At 47.5% G+C, this 21,744-nt stretch overlaps 1 protein-coding gene across 1 annotated transcript in view; it reads right to left on the bottom strand.

Annotated features, from left to right (window-relative positions):
• Positions 1–21,744, bottom strand: part of ARHGAP39 (Rho GTPase activating protein 39) — a 197,790-nt gene that overhangs the window by 80,132 nt on the left and 95,914 nt on the right. The window contains exon 2 of the mRNA XM_084848589.1: positions 21,285–21,719. Within this exon, the coding sequence (XP_084704715.1) occupies positions 21,285–21,719 (435 nt within the window). The remainder of the gene's footprint in view (positions 1–21,284; positions 21,720–21,744) is intronic.

Raw genomic sequence — 21,744 nt, 5'->3', positions numbered from 1 at the left:
ACAACCTTTCAAGTACTTGAAGAGTGCTATCCTATCTCCCCTCAGTCTTCTCTTCTCAAGGCTAAACATGCCCAGCTCTTTCAGTCTCTCTTCATAGGGCTTTGTTTCCAGTCCCCTGATCATCTTTGTTGCCCTCCTCTGAACCCTCTCCAGCTTGTCTGCATCCTTCTTAAAATGTGGTGCCCAGAACTGGAAATAAACTTCAGAGGAGATCTCAGGTTGGCCAGATGCTTTCCAAGTTGAAAAAAGATTAAATTCTCAAGTCCTGGCAAGAGACACCAGAGGCACAGTCCAGCCACAGTTAAGCACTTTTCGGTTTCATTCATTTCAAAAAGAATGGCAAGCACCTCCTAAAATCTCTTCCATGGAAACTTTGAAACATTGAAACATCAGAAGAGCCATGCTGGATTAGACCAAAGGCCTATCTATGCGAGCATTTTGTTCCCACAGTAGCCAACCAGATCCTTGTGGGATGTGCCCAAGCAAGACATGCGCACACCAGCATGCTCCAGCTCATGTTTCCCAGCAACTGGTACACAGAGGCATACAGTCTCCAATGTGGTGTAGTGGGAAGAGTGTTGGACTAGGAGCTGGGAGATCCGGGTTCTAGTCCCCACTCGGCCATGGAAGCTCACTGGGTGACTTTGGGCCAGTCACAGACTCTCAGCCCAACCCACCTCACAGGGTTGTTGTTGTGAGAATAAAATAGGGAGGAGGAGGATAATGTAAGCTGCCTTGGGTTCCTTGCAAGAGGAAAAAAGGCAGGGTATAAATGCAATAAAAATAAATAAATAAATAAATAAATAAATAAATCTATAGCTATCATGACTAGTAGCCACTGGTAGCCTTACCCTCCATGAATTTGTCTAATCCCTTTTTGAAAGCCTTCCAAGTTTATTTATTTGATTTGTACCCTGCCTTCCTACCAAGAAAAATGGCACCGAAGGTGGCTTACAATCATAAATAAAACTTCATTAAACAATAATAGAACAGTAGCTGGCGACCATCACTACATCGCGAGGAAGTAAATGCCGTGGTTTAACTATGTGCTGTGTGAACAAGAACTTCCTTTTATCCGTCTTGAATCTCCCACCATTCAGCTATATTGGATGACCCTGGGATTCAGAAGTCCTAGCTTTGTGTGGATCAATGTGAGAAGCAAGCAGTTCTGCGGAAGTATCATTTAATTTCCTATTGAAAACAGGCCTACCCCTTTTCCAGCAAGTGTCAAGGGGAGGCTGCTGCTGCCATGCTCCACATGAGTTCTACTGCATGTGGAAATCTACCACTTCCCCAGCAAGGCTGCTGAGCCACTGGTGAGCCCCCGTCCCTGGCAATCATGCTTGTCACCTTTAGTGCTGAGCTTTGACAGGCCATGTGTTTCTGAAGCAAACAAGCTAAACAGGTTGGGACAGGGAGGGAGGGAAGCAAGAGCTGGAAAGCACAAAGCCTTGCTGTGACAGGAGCCTGTAAGAACACAAAGCGATCACTCAGGCCGGGAGGGTCTGTTCCTCCTGCCAGCAAGAAGCCGCCTGTGCATCTCGTAAGGAAAAACAGCAGTCTTCTTGCACGATGCACCTCTTGAAGCTCCGTTGCTTGCTGTGCTTGACATTTTAGATTGTAAACGGAGGGGGCGGGTTGATCAATTGCTATCTCCCCCCACTTCCCTTTCTAGTCTTCCTGAAGCTCAGCAGTGTTGACAAGATACTGCCTGCTGTCCCATGGGGCCAAGATCTGGCTTCATGAGGTACACTGATAGATGCTTCAGCCAGTCAGTCAGAGCCAGATCAAATGGGGCCTGCAAGAAAATGTTGCGGCATGTTCTCATCTCCTAACCTGAGCGTTCCTGTTCAGGGTTCCAGCCAGCTGTCACTTCCAGTCAGGACACTTCACTGCCCTCCCCCACTCTGGTTTTCTGGTTTTCTTTTGCAACCGACACTAAACGTTCTGTGGCTACTGAGCATGCTCAGTCCTCATTGGGCTGCTCTGGGGGGGGGGTGTTACCCCTTAGGTCTTTTTAAAAAGTTTTTTTTAACCTTTTTAAACCCTCAGGTCCCCCCCCCATTTCTCAGTGGCCCCATTTTGACTAAAATCCTGTTGGTACTCATCACCTGAGTCTGCTTTTAGAGGGAAAGACAGTGACTGCCGCATTTGTGTATTCATGTGTCTGTCCTATTCACGTGGGAAACGGGTGGGTGTCTAATTCCTACAATAAAAAGAGCATGTATGCCCCCCCACCCCCTGCTTCACCTCACTGTGCTTCATTCCCTGGAGCCTTTTCCTGCCCAGCCTCATTCATTTTCATTAATAGAACTGGACTAAGCAGAATGTAAAGAGACAAGGCCAAGTGGAGGCAGGCAAGGGAGAATTGGACTCCCTTCTCCCTTGAGCCCCTTTTGATGAAAAAATCAAACCCAACCCGCCCACCCCCCTTTGTAAGTGAACAGAGCAGAGACGTGAATGACTGACGTGGCTGCCCCTGCCACACCCGGTCAGGCCCTTGGCTTGAAAGGTACAGGAAGTGTTGTTTTCCCCAATTTTTTTCTACCACTGCAAGAACTTCCAGGCTTTGACTGGCTCCGAGCCTACCCTTCTTCATGGCTGGGAGCTCTTAGCACACCTCTTTCAGTTCAGATCACATCATCACTGCTTACGGTCAAGGTGCACTATTTGGGGGCGCACGGAAGCCATGTGAAACCCTGCCCGTGGCTGGCTGTGTGCTGCTGCCGTACACAGGATCGATGTTATTTGCACTGATTGGCAGGCAATTTTTTAAGTGTGTGCCGACTCAAAACCTCGCACCTGTGCTCATAGCAGCATGATCCTGGATTGTGGGGGGCCTGAACCAGGAAACTCCGGTGCTGAAACCCGCCCCTGCGAGCAACCAGGGACTGCGGCTCAGAAGTCAGAGCCTTCTCGGGCACAGAAGGAAAACAGAACGTGCCACACCAGCTCTTGTGATTGGCAGACAGTACAAAGCCTTGTGATTGGCCAAGCCTGGTATAAATGCTAGCAGCCTGGCCTTCTGCCATCTTCAACCCCAACTTCAGTGCCAGTATCTGACCTCAGGGAATCTGAGCTGGAGGAGAAAACACACTCCAACTTTGAATTCACACACAGCTAAATGCAAGATCATCAAAGAGGCTTCCATGCCCCCCTACAGATCACACAAGTTGCATCCATCTACTCCAGCATTCTGTTCCCACAGTGGCCAACCAGATGCCCCAATGGGAAGCCCACAAGCAGGACATGAGTGCAACAGCACCCTCTCACTCATGGTCCCCCGCAACTGCTGTACAGAAGCATACTGCCTCTGATACTAGGGGTAGCACAGACTAGTCAGGACTAGTAGCCGTTGACACCCTTATCCTCCATGAATTTCTCTTTTAAAGCCATCCAAATTGGTGGCTATCACTAGATCCTGGGGTAGCAAATTCCACAGTTTAACTCTGCTGTGTGACAAAGGACTTCCTTTTATCTGTCCTGAACCTCCCACCAATCAGCTTTACAGGATGACCCCGGGGTCTAGTAATGCCACTCTATCCACTTTTCCACACCATGCATAATTTTATGCACCTCTATCATGATCCCCTCCCTTACTCACCGTTTTTCTAAGCTGAAGAACCCCAAACATTGTAATCTTTCCTCACATGGCTGTTGCTCCATTTCGGTTGCCTTTTTCGACACCTTTTCTAGCTCCTCTTTGAGGTGCAGTGACCAGAACTGTACACAGTATTTCAGTAGCGTAGTCACACCCTAGATGTATATAAGGGCATTATGGTACTGGCACTTTTATTTTCAGTCCTTTTCTAATGATCCTCCACATGGAATTTGTCTTTTTCACAGCAGCTGCATGTAGAGTCAAGATTTCCTCTACACGTGACCGATGAGTCTACAACTTGCCTGACTCACCCTGCCTTCCTCAGTTCCTGCCTTCAACTGTCCTGTCAGGTGCCTCCTCTGGCCATCCATGGCTTTCACTTGCTGTGTTCCAGGAATCTTGCCTGCTGCTATCACCCAGAATGCTGCTGGGCAGAAGACCCTCTTTTGGCCTCGCTCCTGACAGCTCCTGCATCAGGTCCCAGCTAAAAGATCCACACACATCCACCTTACTCAAGGGTGTCTGCCTTCCTTTCCATAGAGCAGCATGGGGTTGGACTCAATGGCCTTGTAGGCCCCTTCCAACCCTACTATACTATTCTATGAGGAAGAAAGGAATGAGAAATTTCTTTCAGACCATGTTTGACCAGAATAGTCCCAATTTGCACCTCCCAGAGCTGAATGTGGACCCGAACACAATCTGCAGTCAAAGTCCGTATATTTCTGAGTTGACATTATGATTATGATATGACCAAAAAAATGTGTTCGACGGCATGCATGCATTTGAAAAATGTGCATTAAAATGCAAACAATCATGCTTTAATCACGAGAAAAATGCATACATCTCAAAAATGTGCACAACTGATGCATATATTTGGGGAAAGTGCTCACTCAAATACATGTGAATTTTCATGATAACAGGACAAAACAAAGCTCACAATCTGAGACGGACATGAGTTGGAATGAGCTTCAAGGTGGAATTTGGCAAACTGACGACATCGGGTTTTCCTGATTTGCACATCCCTACAACCAGGAGGAGCCCAGACGTCAGCAAGGCCCAGCGGTGAGCTTGCTATTTCCACCTACAACAAAACCAGCTCAGCTCTTTCAAGTCATGAACCACATATGCTCCCTGGGAATGAGTCGCGCTAATTAGGAATAAACCATTTCTGATGGAGGTGGCTTAGGGGAGCTCAACAGAAGCCTGGCAGGGGGAAGCAGGGATCTTCCCTCTGTGGGGTCCTGCTGTGGACCTTTTGGATGTGGCAGAAAGCTCTGTGCCTCTAGACCAGGGGCAGGCAACCTGGTGCCCGTCAGATGTCCTGGACTACAATTCTCATCAGCCCCAGCCAGCATGTCCAATGAACATGTCTTATGGGGGCGGTAGTCTAAAAGGCTCTAGCTGATCTGCTGTGTCGTGTGGTTCATCCAGCAGCTCCCTTCTGCTCCTGTGCCCACTCAATGCCCCATAAACTGATACTTGGGAGAATTCCTACCCACCCAGCCACCCAAAGCGGCATTGTTTTGGTGGAAAGGGAAGGTAAATAAATAAATCCCACCCCCTGCATAACTCCATTCCAAGAAACCGTTACAGCTTCTAGTTACGGAAGGCACTGCAATGCAGGGTGAGCCCACACCAGGGGCAAAGTGTGGGTGGAATACACATGGAAGCTTATTTCCACTCGAAACTCCCACAGCCAGCAATACAGAGGGGGAAACCGAAAAAAAGCAGGGATTTAAGAAACAGATTTGTGCCCAGAGATGTGCACAGCAAAGACTTTGGCTTCTTCTCCCTGCCTAAACCAGCCCAGAAGCCCTCCGGGCATGAGCAGCAGCATGCATACACGCTGCGCACCTCCTCGCCCACCATTCCAGCAAGAGCAACACGTGTTCTGTCGAACGTGCTCAGCCACATCTCCCACCCACCCACCCAGCCCTCTGCTGTTCTCCAACATCTTTGCTGGAACGAGACTCGTCAATTGGCTTCCCAGACATCGCTTGGCAGCTTGCCCGGGAGAAGGAAAAGAGCCCAACATGTCTGAGCGAGCGGTACAGAGCACGCTTGGTGGGGGGGGGGGGAATCAGCTGCTCTCAACAGCAGCCCCAGCAAAGGGGGAAAAGGCTCCTCCATGGCAGCGCCTTTTTTATCCTACAAAATATAGGCTCTGGGAGGAAGCTGTGAGTGTCCTTGCAGCAGCAGTGCCTGCACACTTGGCTACGGTAACAAGTTGTGCTGTGTTTGGTTGCTTTGATGTGAAATTCCTTCCGCCGTCATAGTAGGACAGCAGCGCCAAAGGACCCCCCTCATTATCCTTCTGTTCATGACAGCCTCCCTCTGATCTCCTCCAGCTGCTGAGCATTACAGACCAGAGGATCAAAACAGAGGCTAAGGGTGATCCTCTCCCCGCACCCCTCCAAAAAACACAATGCAGGCAGGCCTTCACCCGGGGATGGCACAGCTAGAGCAGGAAGAAAAGCTCAGCAAGGCTCTTCACACCTTGGCCTATTTACCCTCTTTTGCTCTTTGCTGGAACGCACTGGGGAACCGTGGCACACGGAACAGAGAAGGGGCTCTTGCGAGCACAAGGACAGAGCTAAGCAGCACCATTACAACAACTGCATGAACTTGACTTTTGCTGAATCAGACCATGTGCTCACCCAGTGCTTTCCACTCTGGCTGCAGAGGCCTTTGATGGTCCTGCTACCAAAGACCCTTTTAGCCGGAGATGCCGGGGATGGAACCTGAGCACAACTTCTGCATGCAAAGCAGGCGCTCTGCTACTGAGCTACAGCCCTAACCTGTGGCAGGCAAATACAGAAGACCTAGAAGTATACCACCAATAAGGGTCACTTTGCACATGATTCAGAGGCAAACGTAAGTTCAACAACAAGCATACACTCTAAGAGCTGCAGGTGATCGTGGCTCTCAAACAAGTATACCAGTAGGATATATGTTTGCAAACACATGTCACATCCAAACTTTCCTTTTTCTTTTCTTTTTAAGTGTACAGTTTAAAACCTTAGGTGTATACTTAAAAACTGTTATGTGTGAATTGACCCTTGAAATGCTCCAGATTCTGGGAAACGTGCCTTTTCCCAGGGATGCCCAAAGAGTGAACAACCATATGGACCAGAAGGGAGTGGAAAAGACATTTTGGGCACAGACCTATATGTCTGGAAAAACTACTGTAAGCCACTCTGAGTGGGTTATGAATCTAATGAATTAATTAATTGTGGGCACCTTTGGGTTACTCACATTGGAGCATTCTCAGTCAACCAGTCCAGAAGAAGTCACAATCTGTGAACCAAGAGGTGTGCCCCCAGCTCACACAGAGAGAAATATGGGAAAAGATGTAGGGGTGCAACACAGATCACCCTCAGAAGGCATCCGTTCTAACTGGATTACAAACTGCCTGGCCTTGCTACAGTGTTTAGGTTATACCTCCGTCAGAACCAGGTATCCCTCCCGGCTCAAAAAAAGTGTTATTGCAGAGTAAGAAAGACCCCCTGAGAAGGCATCCACTCTAATTGAATTACAAACTGCCTTCCCTCCCTTCCATCTCACTGACAAAAGGCTTGCTTTCATCCATCCCTCATGGCAGTTCTTGGACTCTGGAATCTCCCTTTTGTCTAGGCAAGGTATGCATTGTAAAAGCTTAGGTCTCCAGGACAAGAAAGCAACCTGACCTCCATTAACAGAGGATGTGGGAGTGGTTCCCATCCCCAGGCAGGCAGGCCTGGGACCTCTGGAATAGGCATATGCCTTTCTCCCTGCTTGATTCCTAACACAATCCAGTCATTTGCAGGTCCCATTTGAATGCTGCCCAAGTACATACTTTTCCCCAAACTGCGTGTTTGATTATTCTAAGCTCTGGCGTATTTGTCTTCATGTTTGTTCCCCGTTTGGGTACCCCAGTCACTGTCACGGTGCACTGCGGCATTAGGCTGAAGGCCCTTAACGCATGTCACTTGGGAATATGAGTATGATTGGACATGCACAGATGAAGATACACCGAAATATCCACCCCGGTACTCCAGAAAAGGCAAGACCTCTGGAGGTCTCAGCGCCAATGCAGGTATTGGGGCCAAGTTGCTAACAAGAGAAATATGCAACAAGAACCACTACGAAACCTGCAAGCAATCAAGGAGGAAAAGGAAGGAAGGAAGGAAGAAAAAAACTGAGCAGTAAGTAAAACCGCCCTGGAAAAAGTCAAGTACCTGCATCATGTCAAAGGAAGTGACAAAATGGCCCTTTTGTGAGAAACTACAGAAGCAATTAACTCCCAAAATGTGCTGGGATTACAGGAGCCTCTTTGTTGGCACCTGCAGGAGGAAGGAAAATTGTTAAATCACAGTGATGGGTGACAAATGGCATGTCGGGGAATGAAAGGCCATTGGGGGAGGGGACTGGAGAGACGGCTGAAGTTTGGCTGAAGTTTAACGAGGGGAATTGAAAATGTGAGTAAGACTGCCTTGGAATCCTCTACGCTCCCTATGTGAACAGCGGACAAGTTTACAGGTCCTGATGCTGGATATCAGAGATATAGAAGAACACAGTTGGAAAGGACTGGCAGATGATCAGGTCCAGACCACTTATCCATAGAAAGACCATCCACCTGCCTACAGATCCATCCACACCATCTAGACCAGGATGTGCCACACGCTAGAAGCGGGTGCACTGCAAGAATAGCTCACTAAGCAAACCCTCCAGAGGACTTCAGCAAGTGAGCCACAAATGGGCACATCTTAGCCAGGGTTCAGGCCAAACCCTGCCAGCTCAACTACATGAACTCTTGGGAAAATAACAGACTGCCTCTGAACATACACAGAGCATCTGTGCCTGTCCACCAAGTAAATACAGCTTCCCCCGAGCACGCACGCACATGCACACGCGCACACACAGCACACGGAAATAGTTTCGTTGTAATTTTCAGGCAAAGATAATGTCCCCACCCCACACCCCTTATTTTACAAACTAGGCAATGCCTAAAGGGGGGGGGGAGCTGCTGTGAAGGATTTACCTCTTAAGTGTTTGCACCTGGGATTGGGCCTCTTCCCTCTGTGAGTCTAGAGAACCCCATCAAGACGGGCTACTGTGACCACTTCAGGGGTGCTTAGAAGTCCTGGGTTTGGGGGGTAGGGGGAAATGTTATGTTTTATGGTAGGGGATAGAAAGGAAATTGCATGAGGAAAGGCAAGGGTGGGCTGGGGCTGAGGATTGCCCTCAACTCCTTCTATAAGAGTTTGGGTCATTTTGCTTGGGGATGGGTCCTCCTCCCAAGCATCCCCTCCTAACACCAACCTGTGATTGCACACCTCTGTTTTTCTAAAAAGTTTGTAACCATTTCCTGAGTATGCACGTGTCAGCAAGGGAACAATGCAACCGACATGCACAGGTGCTGCACGCTTTCCTTTGCATGAGCGCACACGTGTCCAGTCCCAATGATGGCAAGTATAAGACTACTCTTATTAAATAAAGATCAGTCAGGAGACAACAGCGATCAAACAGACAGCCATACTGAGCAACAGGGTAAGGCAAGCAGCACCAAGGTGAAACAGCCCCCCAGAACCGTTCCCTGTCATGGGGCTTGCAACTCAAAGGGGAGCACGGTAAGCAACACGGGAAGTCTGCACAGGCAGCACAGCCAGGCAAGCCCAGGAGAGTTAACTAAATGTGCAGAGGCACTCTGAGATCAGCACACTCCTGAACACTGGGAGGAGCACTCAGGGGTTGCTCCCTGGGCCAGCATTCCTCCAAAACTGGAGCTTCCGCTCTTCAAGAACTGATGTGAAACCTTTCTGCTTGGCATTGCTTTTGATGGCATGGGCTTAAGGTAAGGTACAGCTGCTAAGGTACAAGCTAGGTTTGTTTTATGTGGAACAAAACACACGCACACACTCACTTTGTCACCTGTGCCAAGATAAACCACAGTATAAAGCAATAGAGACTGAAACCACTCCATTTTTGTCTCTCTGGAAGTCCCCACGTCAACCTACAAGCAGTTGTTCTTCCAGGCATTAGTCCAGCTTTCCCCAGTCTGGTGCCTTCCAAAGGTGTTAGACTACAAGTCCCATCAACCCCACACAGCAAGCTGTTGGCCATGGAGGGCACCAGTTAGGAGAAGATTGCCTTAATTCTCCTCCTCCTCCCCAGACACAGACAGTTTGGACACTGAAGAAATGCCAAGGGAATTGTTGCGTCATGTCAAGGGGACGGAAGTTAAAAATGGAGAAACAAACCAGAAAGAAAGAGAGAGAAAGAGGAGAAATAGGCCTTCCACAGTCTGGGGCAACAAAAAGAAAGCTGAGTTCAGCTATGAAATACCCAGGTCCAACCCTCCCGCTTCCCCCCACCCCACTGCAAAACTCACCAGGTACCCTTGGACGTGCCACTATGCCTCAGTCTTACCCATCTGCACGTTTGCTGTTGTGGGGAGGATAAATTACATTATAATTGCAAAGTGAACTGCAAAGTTCTCCAGAAGATAATCACCGAGATTCTGAGACCATTTTAGAGATACCCCAAAACGGCGACAGGAAGAAATAAAGGCAAAAAATGGCTCTATCTTGGCTGCACAGAGCTTGTAATTTCCCATGGGTTTAATTTGCTTCCAACCAGGCCGCTGAAAGACGCTGACCTTAGTTCTGAACTCGGCTAAGGAGCAATTAGAAGAGAGGTTTCCGTTTAACTTGCTGAGCAGAGAGCTCTGCCTGGTCCAAGAACTGAAGAGCCCAGCAGTCAACACCAAAATGCCAACAAGCAGGCCCCCTTGGATGCAATGCAAGAAAGAGTTCTTATTTTATTTTCAGTCTGCTACACACAACTCTTAACACCAAGACCTTTAACTTAAAAGGTTAACTTAACTTAAAAATATTACACAGCCAAAATAGGGGGGTACCTGGAGGATGTGCTCCAGCATTTGGTACCAAAACTCTTACGCACAAATGATATAACTAAGTACAACACTTAAAGTTCTTCAGTATTAGATAGCTACAGCTGGAGGCTAAATGAAGGTTAGATCTGAAACAGACAAATGCCTTCACTGTACCCCTCCCTGCTGGAAGAAGCACACAGCTCCAGCTGTCAGTTCCCTGGGACTGCAGGTTCTGGCCTCCCCGTTTCCAGGAAGAACATCATGGCAAGGGGGGGGGAGAAACCAACCTGGCCCCCTCCATCTGCCAGAGAAGGAACAGCTGCAGGGAGCTTATTTTTGCCCTTCCCTGCCAGAAACAGCACCAACAAGAACTTTGAAACTAAGAACTGGTGCCTGAGTTTTGCTTTTCACCTCCTCCCTCCCAATCCCTTTGCCTTTTGTGTTGTGCTTTTTAGACTGTAAGGCTGAGCACAGGGACTCTCAACATTAAACTTTGCAGGCCGCTCTGGGATCTTTTTTTGGCAGAAGAGCGGAGTAAAAATAGTGTGTGTGTGTGTGTGTGTGTGTGTGTGTGTATATATATATATATATATATATATATATATATATATATATTGTTGTTGTTGTTCAGTTGTTCAGTCGTGTCTGACTCTTCGTGACCCCATGGACCATAGCAAGCCAGGCCTTCCTGTCCTGCGCTCTCTCCCGGAGTGTGCTCAAGTTTTATATATATAAAACTATATATATAATGCTTGCACATAGACAAAACATAATCTGATGGCCAAATTTAAAGGCCAACAATGCAAACACCCCTCCAGGAATCATTGAGGGAAGGGGGGTGGCGGCATCATCAAGAACAGATCCATTCCATCTCTCATCCCTCTTGCAGCCACTATCATGGCCATCAAAAATCAATTTTTAATTTGCAGCTCTGGTGTCCTTTGGCTTATCTGGCCTGGGCTTCATCAGACCGCTAACAGATGAGAAGTGTGATTTCTGGACTTTCGTTACTCTGCAAAAGCAATTTGCTCTTCACTAAAAAAAAAAAGCCTGCCACCATGCTGAGTGAAGCACCCAGAGGTGCTCGGTCTCAGTCCAGGCCTGACACCCGGCTAGTGTCCAGTGTTCTTACTCTTTCCAACAACAACTTGGCACAATCGGAAAGATCCCCTGCCAACCCTGAGCTTGCACCTGGTCGGCCCTTTTGCCTGTCCTGTGAGATCAACGTTGCTCTTGCCTGGGGCGCAACATGCTCTTCCTCACACGTAATTAACAGAACTGTTGCAACAGCATTGGACGTAGGGGAAGACCCCTGCGGAAAGCCACCTGTTGCCTCCTCCCAGCTGATCTTTAATCACTGCTGACACTGATCTGCTAATTGCTGTTATTAATTATATTAATGATCACTGTTCACAGCCTCAAGTGGATTGTGCAGCTATGATGTTCAATTCCGGCTCAAATTAGCAATAAGAAGCACGCCTCCTATTCAGTTTGTGCTTGCTCCGAGAACCACGGCGGGGCAACTGGAGTTTTCACCAGCCATTCCTCAGGAAAGGAAAGACACCTCCAGAAACCCACTCCAGATTTTCCCTCTTGCCACAGCCTGCACGAGGCCGCCCTCACCTGCTCTGTAGGATTATTGGCTCATGAGCCGCCCTCACCTGCTCTGTAGGATTATTGGCTCATGAGCCATCTGCAGGAAAGGCGGGTACCAGAAGCAAGCAGGGCTCTTAAGCACCTGCCCTGTCTGCAGATAGCTCATGATAACTGTGATACACTGGCCAGGGCAGGCATCAACCAAAAAGGGATGACAACATGCCATGGGAAAAAACAATCACCTCCTCCCAGTGTATTTCAGGAAGCTGCCGCAGCCTGTAAAAAGAAGGGGGGGGGAGCAATGGCCATCTGTGCAGCAGATTAAAACCTCCTGTTTGCATTCCAGTTAACTCGCTGCATTGCCTCGGAGACAAGGCCCAACTTCCCTCAGCAGCAAGGCTGGCCAACAAATGCTGCTTCTGTGTTAGATCACAGACACCAGAGGGGCAGGTGGGGGCCTTGACAGGATCAGGATGCCCAGAAAGACAGGCATGAGGGAGACAAGGGAGAGGACTGGGAAAGGGAGACATTTTTCTCTCTCTCTCATAATGCTAGAACCTAATCATGGAGTCCAATGAAGCTGAATGGAGGGAGGTTCAAGACAGACAAAAGGAAGGCCTTCTTCACACAGCATATAATGGGATGTGGAAGAGGGCCTTCTCTGCTGGGGCACCCCGGTTGTGGAATGTCCTCCCCTTGAAGGCCTGATTGGCACAGACATCGGTTTCAAGTTAAAACATGGCTTTTGACCAAAGCCTTCGAGGGCTAAATACATTCCCTAAAGTTGCACACCATTTTAACTGTTTTATAGAACCATAGAATAGTAAGGTTGGAAGAGGCCTACAAGGCCATCGAGTCCAATCCCCTGCTCAGTGCAGGAATCCAAGTCAGAGCATCCCTGACAGATGGCTGTCCAGCCTCATCTTGAATGCCTCCAGTGTGGGAGAGCCCACCACTTCCCTAAGGAATTGGTTCCACTGTCATACTGTGCTAACAGGAAGTTTCTCCTGATGTTCAGCTAGAATCTGGCTTTCTGTAACTTGAGCCCATGACTCTGTGTCCTGCACTCTGGGATGATCAAGAAGAGATCCTGGCCTTCCTCTCTGTGACAACCTTTCAAGTACTTGAAGAGTGCTATCCTATCTCCCCTCAGTCTTCTCTTCTCAAGGCTAAACAGGCCCAGTTCTTTCAGTCTCTCTTCATAGGGCTTTGTTTCCAGTCCCCTGATCATCTTTGTTGCCCTCCTCTGAACCCACTCCAGTTTGTCTGCATCCTTCTTAAAATGTGGTGCCCTGAATTGGACACAGTACTCCAGATGAGGCCTAACCAGTGCTGAGTAGAGGGGAACTAGTACTTCCCGGGATGTGGAAGCTATGCTTCTATTAATGCAGCCCAAAAGAGCATTGGTCTTGTTTGCAGCCACATCCCATTGTTGGCTCATATTCAGCTTGTGATCGACAACAATTCCAAGATTCTTCTCGCTTGTAGTGTTGTTGAGCCATGCATCCCCTATTTTGTAACTGTACATTTGGTTTCTTTTTCCTAGGTGCAGAACTTGGCATTTATCCCTATTCAGTGTCATTCTGTTGTTTTCTGCCCAGCGCTCCAGTCTATCCAGATCACTTTGAATTCTGTTTCTGTCTTCCAGGGTATTAGCTATCCCGCCCAATGTTGTGTCATCTGCAAATCTGATCAGCATTCCCTGCACCTCCTCTTCCAAGTCATTAATAAAAATGTTGAAGAGCACTGGGCCCAGGACTGAGCCCTGCAGTACACCGCTTGCTACCTCTCCCCAGTTTGAGAAGATCCCATTGATAAGCACTCTTTGAGTCCAATTCTGTATCCAAATGTGGATCCACTTTGAGCTAGTTTGCTCATCAGGAGATCATGGGGCACTTTGTCGAAAGCTTTGCTGAAGTCGAGGTATATGATGTCCACAGCATTCCCACAGTCCACAAGGGAGGTTACTTGATCAAAAAATGAGATCAGATTCATCTGGCAGGATTTGTCCTTGACAAATTCATGTTGGCTTCAACTAATCGCTGCATTGTTTTCAAGGTGCATACAGATGGATTGCTTTATCATCTGCCCCAGAATTTTCCCAGGGATTGATGTCAGACAGACTGGTCTGTAGTTCCCAGGTTCCTCCTTTTAACCTTTTTGAAGATAGGGACAACGTTAGCCCAACAAATATGGGGGAACTTGAAGTCCCCCATTACTACTACATTATGCTTCTTTGAAACATTGGCTATTTGCTTTTCAAAAGTTTCATCCTCGTCTTCTCCTTGATTGGGTGGCCGGTAGTAGACTCTGACCACCAGGTTCCATTTATTTATTTATTTATTATTACATTTATTAATCACCCATCTGGCTGGTCACCCAGCCACTCTGGGCAATGTACAGCGTATAATGAAACAGTTTAAAACAATAAAATTCTACAATAAAAACATTTTCTAAAATACCCTAACCCACCCCAAATGCCTGCCTGAACAACCACGGTTTTAATGCACGACGGAAGCTCATTAAAGAGGGGGCATGGCGGAGTTCCCTAGGGAGGGAGTTCCAAAGAGTGGGGGCCACCACAGAGAAGGCTCTCTCCCTCATCCTCACCAGTCTAGCTGTCCTGGCTGATGAGGCAGAGAGAAGGCCATCCGAGGCTAATCTTGTTAAGCGGCCTGTCTGGTGTTGCTGGAGGCGCTCCTTAAGATAGGCTGGGCCGGAACCATATAGGGTTTTAAAGGTCAAAACCAACACCTTGAATTTGGCCTGGAAAACAACTGGTAACCAGTGCAACTCCTTCAGCACTGGAGTGATGTGATCTTGCCAGTGGCTGCCTTTAATCAGGTGAGCCGCCGTGTTCTGTACCAGCTGCAGCTTCCAAACCGTCTTCAAGGGTAACCCCACGTACAGCGCATTACAGTAGTCTAAACGAGAGGAGACCAGGGCATGTACTACCGATGGGAGCAGATGGTCGGGAAGGAAGGGGCGCAACCGCCGTATCAGATGGAGTTGATTCTTTTTTTTTCTTCTTTTCTTTTCTTCTTTGCTCCATTTATTTTAACCCAGATGCTCTTGATGGGGCTACCAAGCTCGTCCTCCTGTATTTCTGTGCAGAGATATGTATTTTTCACATACAGTGCAACCCCACCTCCCTTTCTGTCCCTCCTGTTCTTTTTGAACAAGTTATATCCTTCAAATGATGTATTCCAGTCATGAGAGTCATCCCACTAAGTCTCAGTTATACCTATCAAGTCATAATTTCCCTCTTGTATTAAGAGTTCAAGTTCGTTCTGTTTGTTTCCCATACTCTGGGCATTAGTATATAGACATCGAAGACCATGTGCTTCATAGTCTGGCTTTCTTCCTACATGTGTCTGAAGACTATTATTGGGCGCTATTGGAGCTGTTCTCTCTGTTGCGGTGCATGAGCCTTCGTCCATTGCTACCCCCAACTTTACATCTCCCTTCCCTGTATTGTTTTAGATTCTAACTGGTCCTAGCTTATTTAATGGTTTAATATGTTTTAGTTGTTTCAATTATTTATTGTTTTATACTATTTAAATTTATTTTATCTGTACGCCGCCCTGAGATTGTAATGATATAGGGTGGGAAACAAACGTTTTAAATAAATAAACAAACAAACAAAGCTAACCTGTGGAATTTGCTACCACAAGATTTTGTGATGGCCACCAGGTTGAACAGCTTTAAAAGGAAATTAGACAAATTCATGGTGGATAAGGTTAACAATGGCTACTGGTCATGACAACTATATATTAGCTCCTGTATCATGGGCAGTACACCAGCTGCTGAGGAATATGCGCGGGGGGGGGGGGGGTGCTGTTGCACTCATGTCCTGCTTCTGGGCTTCCAACATGCAGCTGGTTGGCCATTGTATGAACAGAATGCTGGACTAGATGGACCTTTGGCCTGATCCAGCAGGTCTCTTCTTATGTTCTTATGAAGCCTCTGATACAGAATCAGACCCTCACTGGTCCACTGACTCCAGGACTCTCTGTTGCAATGGGCAGCAGCTCTCCAATACCTGAGGCAAAAGGGGAGGAGGCGGCTTTCCTGGCCTTCTTCTCTCAGATCTTCTGACTGGAGATGCCAGGGACGCCAGCTGGACCTTCAGCATGCAAACTAAACTGCCATTCTGCGGCCTCTCCCCAGCAGTCCAGAAATGCAGAGCCTGCTGGGAGACACCCTCCAATCACTCACTTTAGGTACAGAGCACAGACTAGCCTGCCAGTGGTTTCATCTTGCTTCCCTTTGCAGGAAAGCTGGAAGGCTGGAGCTAATGAAACCAGGCTAGCCAGGCTGGCCCCACCTTGTGTCACATCCCAGCGTCCTTTCAGTAGGGTTGGGCAGCAAGCCCCGGCACAAACTCAGCAGCTCCCTTTGACCTTCGTGTATGGAGCTCCTGCTTCTAACCACCTGTCTGACAGAATTAGGTCTACCTGATTTATAATCCGCTGGAGGATGGCTCCTCATAGCAAGATGCAGAACAAGTGGCCTCACGCCAGATTAGACTGTGATGACTACATACACCATGGTAGACTACTGTGATGAGTCCTACATGGGGCTGCCTTTGAAGATGGTTCAGAAACTGCAGTTAGTTCAGAATATGGCTGCGAGTTAACTAACTGGGATCACATCATGCCTACAGTGCATCAGTTGCGCTGGTTCTCAATCCATTTCCAGGTCCAGGTCCAAGTGCTGCTTTAGACCTTCATGGATTAGGACCACCTATCTCCATAATATATACCTTCTCATGCCTTAAGATATTCAGTAGAGGGATTCTATGGATGCTCCCACTCTTTGGAACAGTGAGGACTACTAGGAAAAGGCCCTTCTCTGTGGTGGTGCCCAAATTATGGAATGTTCTTCCTAGAGAGGCTCGCAATGGCACACAGAGAGCTAGTTTGCATGGAACAACAACCCATGGTGTGTTGTTCGGTTAATTCTAGGTTGTTAAACCCCTAAACAACCCAGAGTGACTGGATTCAGATGTCACACTAACAACCTATGCATGGGGTGACTGCAGGATGTTAATTGAAAGCAGAAGTGAGGAGCACACTGGACACTCGCTCCCACTAGATTTTGGCAATTCGTGGGGTTAACGACCTCACAAATTGCAATTATATGTGAACCAGTCCAAACTGTTACCATTTCAGTGCCAGGCAAAGATCTTTTTATTTTCCCATGCCCCTTAATTTCTTATGGGCTTTGTTAGTCTTTTATGCAGCTTGAGTTTTAACCTTTTTATTTTTAAAAATTATGTTAAACTGCTTTTAACCCCTTCATGAATCACTGCCTTGTTGTGGAGAAGGGGCTTGCGTAACTCAGTGAAGCCATAAGCTATGCCATGCAGGGTCACACCCAAGACGGACAGGTCATGGCAGAGAGTTCTGACAAAATGTGGTCCACTGGAGAAGGAAATGGCAACCCACTCCAGTATTCTTGCCAAGAAAACCCCATGGAACGTATCACAAGGCTAAAAGATATGATGCCGGAAGATGAGCCCCTCAGGTCGGAAGGTGTCCAATATACTACTAGGGAAGAGCAGAGGGAATTTCCAAGTAGCGCCAGAAAGAGTGAAGCGGGATACTCAGCTGTGGATGTGTCTGGTGGTGAAAAGAAAGTCCAATGCTGTAAAGAACAATATTGTTTAGGAACCTGGAATGTCAGATCAATGAATCAAGGTAAGCTGGAGGTGGTCAAACATGAGATGGCAAGATTGAACATCGACATCTTGGGAATCAGCGAACTAAAATGGACAAGCATGGGTGAATTTCATTCAGGTGACCATCATACCTACTACTCTGGACAAGAATCCCTTAGAAGAAATGGAGTAGCACTCACAGTCAACAAAAGGGTGGGAAAAGCAGTACTGGGGTACAATCTCAAAAACGATAGAATGATCTCAGTATGAATCCAAGGCAAACCATTCAACATCACGGTAATTCAAGTGTATGCCCAACCAATGAGGCCGAAGAAGCTGAGGTTGATCGGTTCTATGAAGACCTACAACACCTTCTAGAACTAACACCAAAAAAAGATGTCCTCTTCATCATAGGGGATTGGAATCCCAAAGTAGGAAGTCAAGAAATCACCGGGATAACAGGCAAGCATGGCCTTGGTGTACAAAATGAAGCAGGACAAAGGCTAATAGAGTTTTGCCAAGAGAACACGCTGATCATAGCAAACACTCTTTCCCAACAGCACAAGAGGCGACTCTACCCATGGACATCACCAGATGGTCAATATCAAAATCAGATTGATTATGTACTTTGCAGCCAAAGATGGAGAAGCTCTATACAGTCAGTAAAAACAAGACCTGGAGCTGACTGTGGCTCACATCATGAGCTTCTTGTTGCAAAATTTTGGCTGAAATTGAAGAACATAGGGAAAACCACTAAACCAGTCAGGTATGACCTAAATCATATCCCTTATGAATATACAGTGGAGGTGAGGAATAGATTTCAGGGATTAGACCTGACCGACAGAGTGCCTGAGGAACTATGGACAGAGGCCCGTAACATTGTTCAGGAGGCAGCAACGAAATCCATCCCAAAGAAAAAGAAATGCAAGAAAGCCAAGTGGCTGTCTGAGGAGGCTTTACAAGTAGCTGAGGAAAGAAGGGAAGTGAAAAGCAAGGGAGAAAGGGGAAGATATATCCAACTGAATACAGAGTTCCAGAGAATAGCAAGGAGAGACAAGAAGGCCTTCTTAAATGAACAATGCAAAGAAACCGAGGAAAACAACAGAATGGGAAAGACTAGAGATCTCTTCAAGAAAGTCAGAGATCTCAAGGGAACGTTTTGTGCAAAGATGGGCATGATAAAGGACAAAGAAGGCAGGGACCTAACAGAAGCAGATGAGATTAAGAAGAGGTGGAAAGAATACACAGAAGAACTATACAGGAAAGATCTTAATGTCCCCAATAGCCATGAGAGTGCGGTCACTGAACTTGAGCCGGATATCCTAGAGAGTGAAGTCAAGTGGGCCTTAGGAAGCATTACTAACAACAAAGCTGGTGGAGATGACAGTATTCCAGCTGAGCTATTTAAAATCCTAAAAGATGATGCTGTTCAAGTGCTGCACTCAATATGCCAACACATTTGGAACACTCAACAGTGGCCACAAGACTGGAAAAGGTCAGTTTACATTCCAATGCCAAAGAAGGGCAATGCCAAAGAGTGTTCAAACTACCGTACAATTGAGCTCCTTTCACATGCCAGCAAGGTGGTGCTCAAAATCCTACAAGCTGGGCTTCAGCAGTATGTGAACCGAGAACTACCAGAAGTACAAGCTGGGTTTCGAAGAGGCAGAGGAACTAGAGACCAAATCGCCACCATTCGCTGGATCATGGAGAAAGCAAGAGAATTCCAGAAAAACGTCTATTTCTGCTTCAGTGACTATGCTAAAGCCTTTGATTGTGTGGATCACAACAAACTGTGGCAAATTCTTAAAGAGATGGGAGTACCAGGCCACCTTACCTGTCTCCTGAGAAACCTGTACAAGGGTCAAGAAGCAACAGTAAGAAACGGACATGGAACAGCCGAGTGGTTCAAAATTGGGAAAGGAGTACGACAAGGCTGCATATTGTCGCCCACTTATTTAACTTATATGCAGAGTACATCATGAGAAACGCCAGGTTGGATGAATCACAGGTCAGAATTAAGATTGCTGGGAGAATTATCAACACCCTCAGATACACAGATGATACCACCCTAATGGCAGAAATCTTTAGGATCTAAAGAGCCTCTTATTGAGGGTGAAAGAGAGTGCAGAAGATGGTCTGAAACTGAACATTAAAAAAACGAAGATCATGGCATCTGGCCCCATCACTTCCTGGCATATAGAAGGGGAAGAAATGGAAGCAGTGACAGATTTTATTTTCTTGGGCTCCAAGATCACCGCAGACGGTGACTGTAGCCATGAAATTAAAAGATGCTTGCTCCTTGGGAGGAAAGCTATGGCAAACCTAGACAGCATAGTAAGAAGCAGAGACATCACCTTGCCGACAAAGGTCCGTATAATCAAAGCTATGGTTTTCCCAGTAGCAACGTATGGCTGTGAGAGCTGGACTATAAGGAAGGCTGAGCGCCGAAGAATTGATGCCTTCGAACTGTGGTGCTGGAGAAGACTCTTACAAGTCCCCTGGACTGCAAGGAGGTCAGATCAGTCAATCCTAAAGGAAATCAACCCTGACTGCTCACTGGAAGGGCAGATACTGAAACTGAAGCTCAAATATTTTGACCACGTAATACGAAGAGAAAACTCTCTGGAAAAGACCCTGATGCTGGGAAAGAGTGAAGGCAAAAGGAGAAGGGGATGGCAGAGGATGAGATGGCTAGATAGCATCACCGATGCAATGAATATGAACTTGAGCACACTCCGGGAGAGAGCGGAGGACAGGAAGACCTGGCTTGCTATGGTCCATGGGGTCACAAAGAGTCGGACACGACTTAACGACCGAACAACAACAACAACAACAACTGCTTTTAAAGATAAAGAATCTTCTCAAGGCTCAAGGTTTACAAAATGAAAATGCAAAACAGTAAAATATATGAATACAATTAACTAAAAAAGGATTAGAATACCATGCTAATACAAATAAAATTATAGTAACAGGTAAAAACCATATGGAGAGCATCTACTTGTCAGGGAGATGGCAGCTACTTGCCCCCAAGCAAACTGCAGTTCTGCCATACGCTAGTGCTCATCCTTCAGGAAGGACCATACAAAAAAATGAGATTAAAACACCAGGAAAGAAGACAAGGAGAGAGGCCAAGAGCTCAAGTCTTGCAGCTCTTAACAGTCTCATAATTTTACTCAAAATTAAACCCATTTTTGAAGTCTAGAAGTGCCATTTCTACCATGTGAGGCTCATCCTTTCTCCCTGCTCCATATGATACCTAGACAAAGTTCAGAGCACTTTCAGAGTTCGGAGCACTTGTCAAGCCATTCACACTCTGTAACCAGAGATCGATGGCTTTTGCATGACACTAAGCCAGGGGAGGTGGGAAAAGCGTGGCCCTCTAGAAGTTGGTGGGACTGCGACTCCCATCAGCCCCAGCCAACACAGCTAATGGAAAAACACGCTGGGAGTTGCAGTCCAACAACAACAGGAGGGCCCCAAGCTGCCCAGCCCTGCACTAAGCAGATGAGGCTTTTAAGCCCTGCCTCTTCCGACCCCCACAGCATTACCTTTCTGTTTCTTCTTTGACCGTGGCGAACTGGGATGGCTGGCGGTTGGGCCGGTTCTGCTCTGGCACTTTCTCTCCTCCCTCCAGCTCCTGCTCCAGGGAGGAGCTGGTGCTGCCTTCCCGGCTGACGTTGCTGCTGCGCCCAGGGCTGTTCTCGGTGGAGGCTCGGGGTGACTCGGTGTTTTGCTTCAGGGTCTGGAGCTTGGCCAGGGGGATGATGTCACAGTTCTGTGGGCGGTGCCAAACTGTCCGCTGGGTGGTGGCATTGTAGTAGTAGAAGCGCGACGTGTTGGGGTCAAAGAGCTCCCACCACTGGTTCTCGTTCGTGCGCTTGATGCGGACGCCGGCGGGGGGGTCCCAGACGCACTCCCCCGTGATCAGGTTGGCATACATGCGCTCCCGCGTCCGAGGCTCGATGATTTCTACCCATTCCAGCCTGGGGAAACAAATCAGAGACAATG

This window comes from Heloderma suspectum, chromosome 4 (genome assembly GCF_057233095.1).
Source record: "Heloderma suspectum isolate Gila_16-S chromosome 4, 16-S_ref, whole genome shotgun sequence".
NCBI lineage: Eukaryota > Metazoa > Chordata > Lepidosauria > Squamata > Helodermatidae > Heloderma > Heloderma suspectum.
The sequence above is the reverse complement of the archived record's forward strand: the minus strand, read 5'-3'. Positions and strand labels throughout refer to the sequence as shown.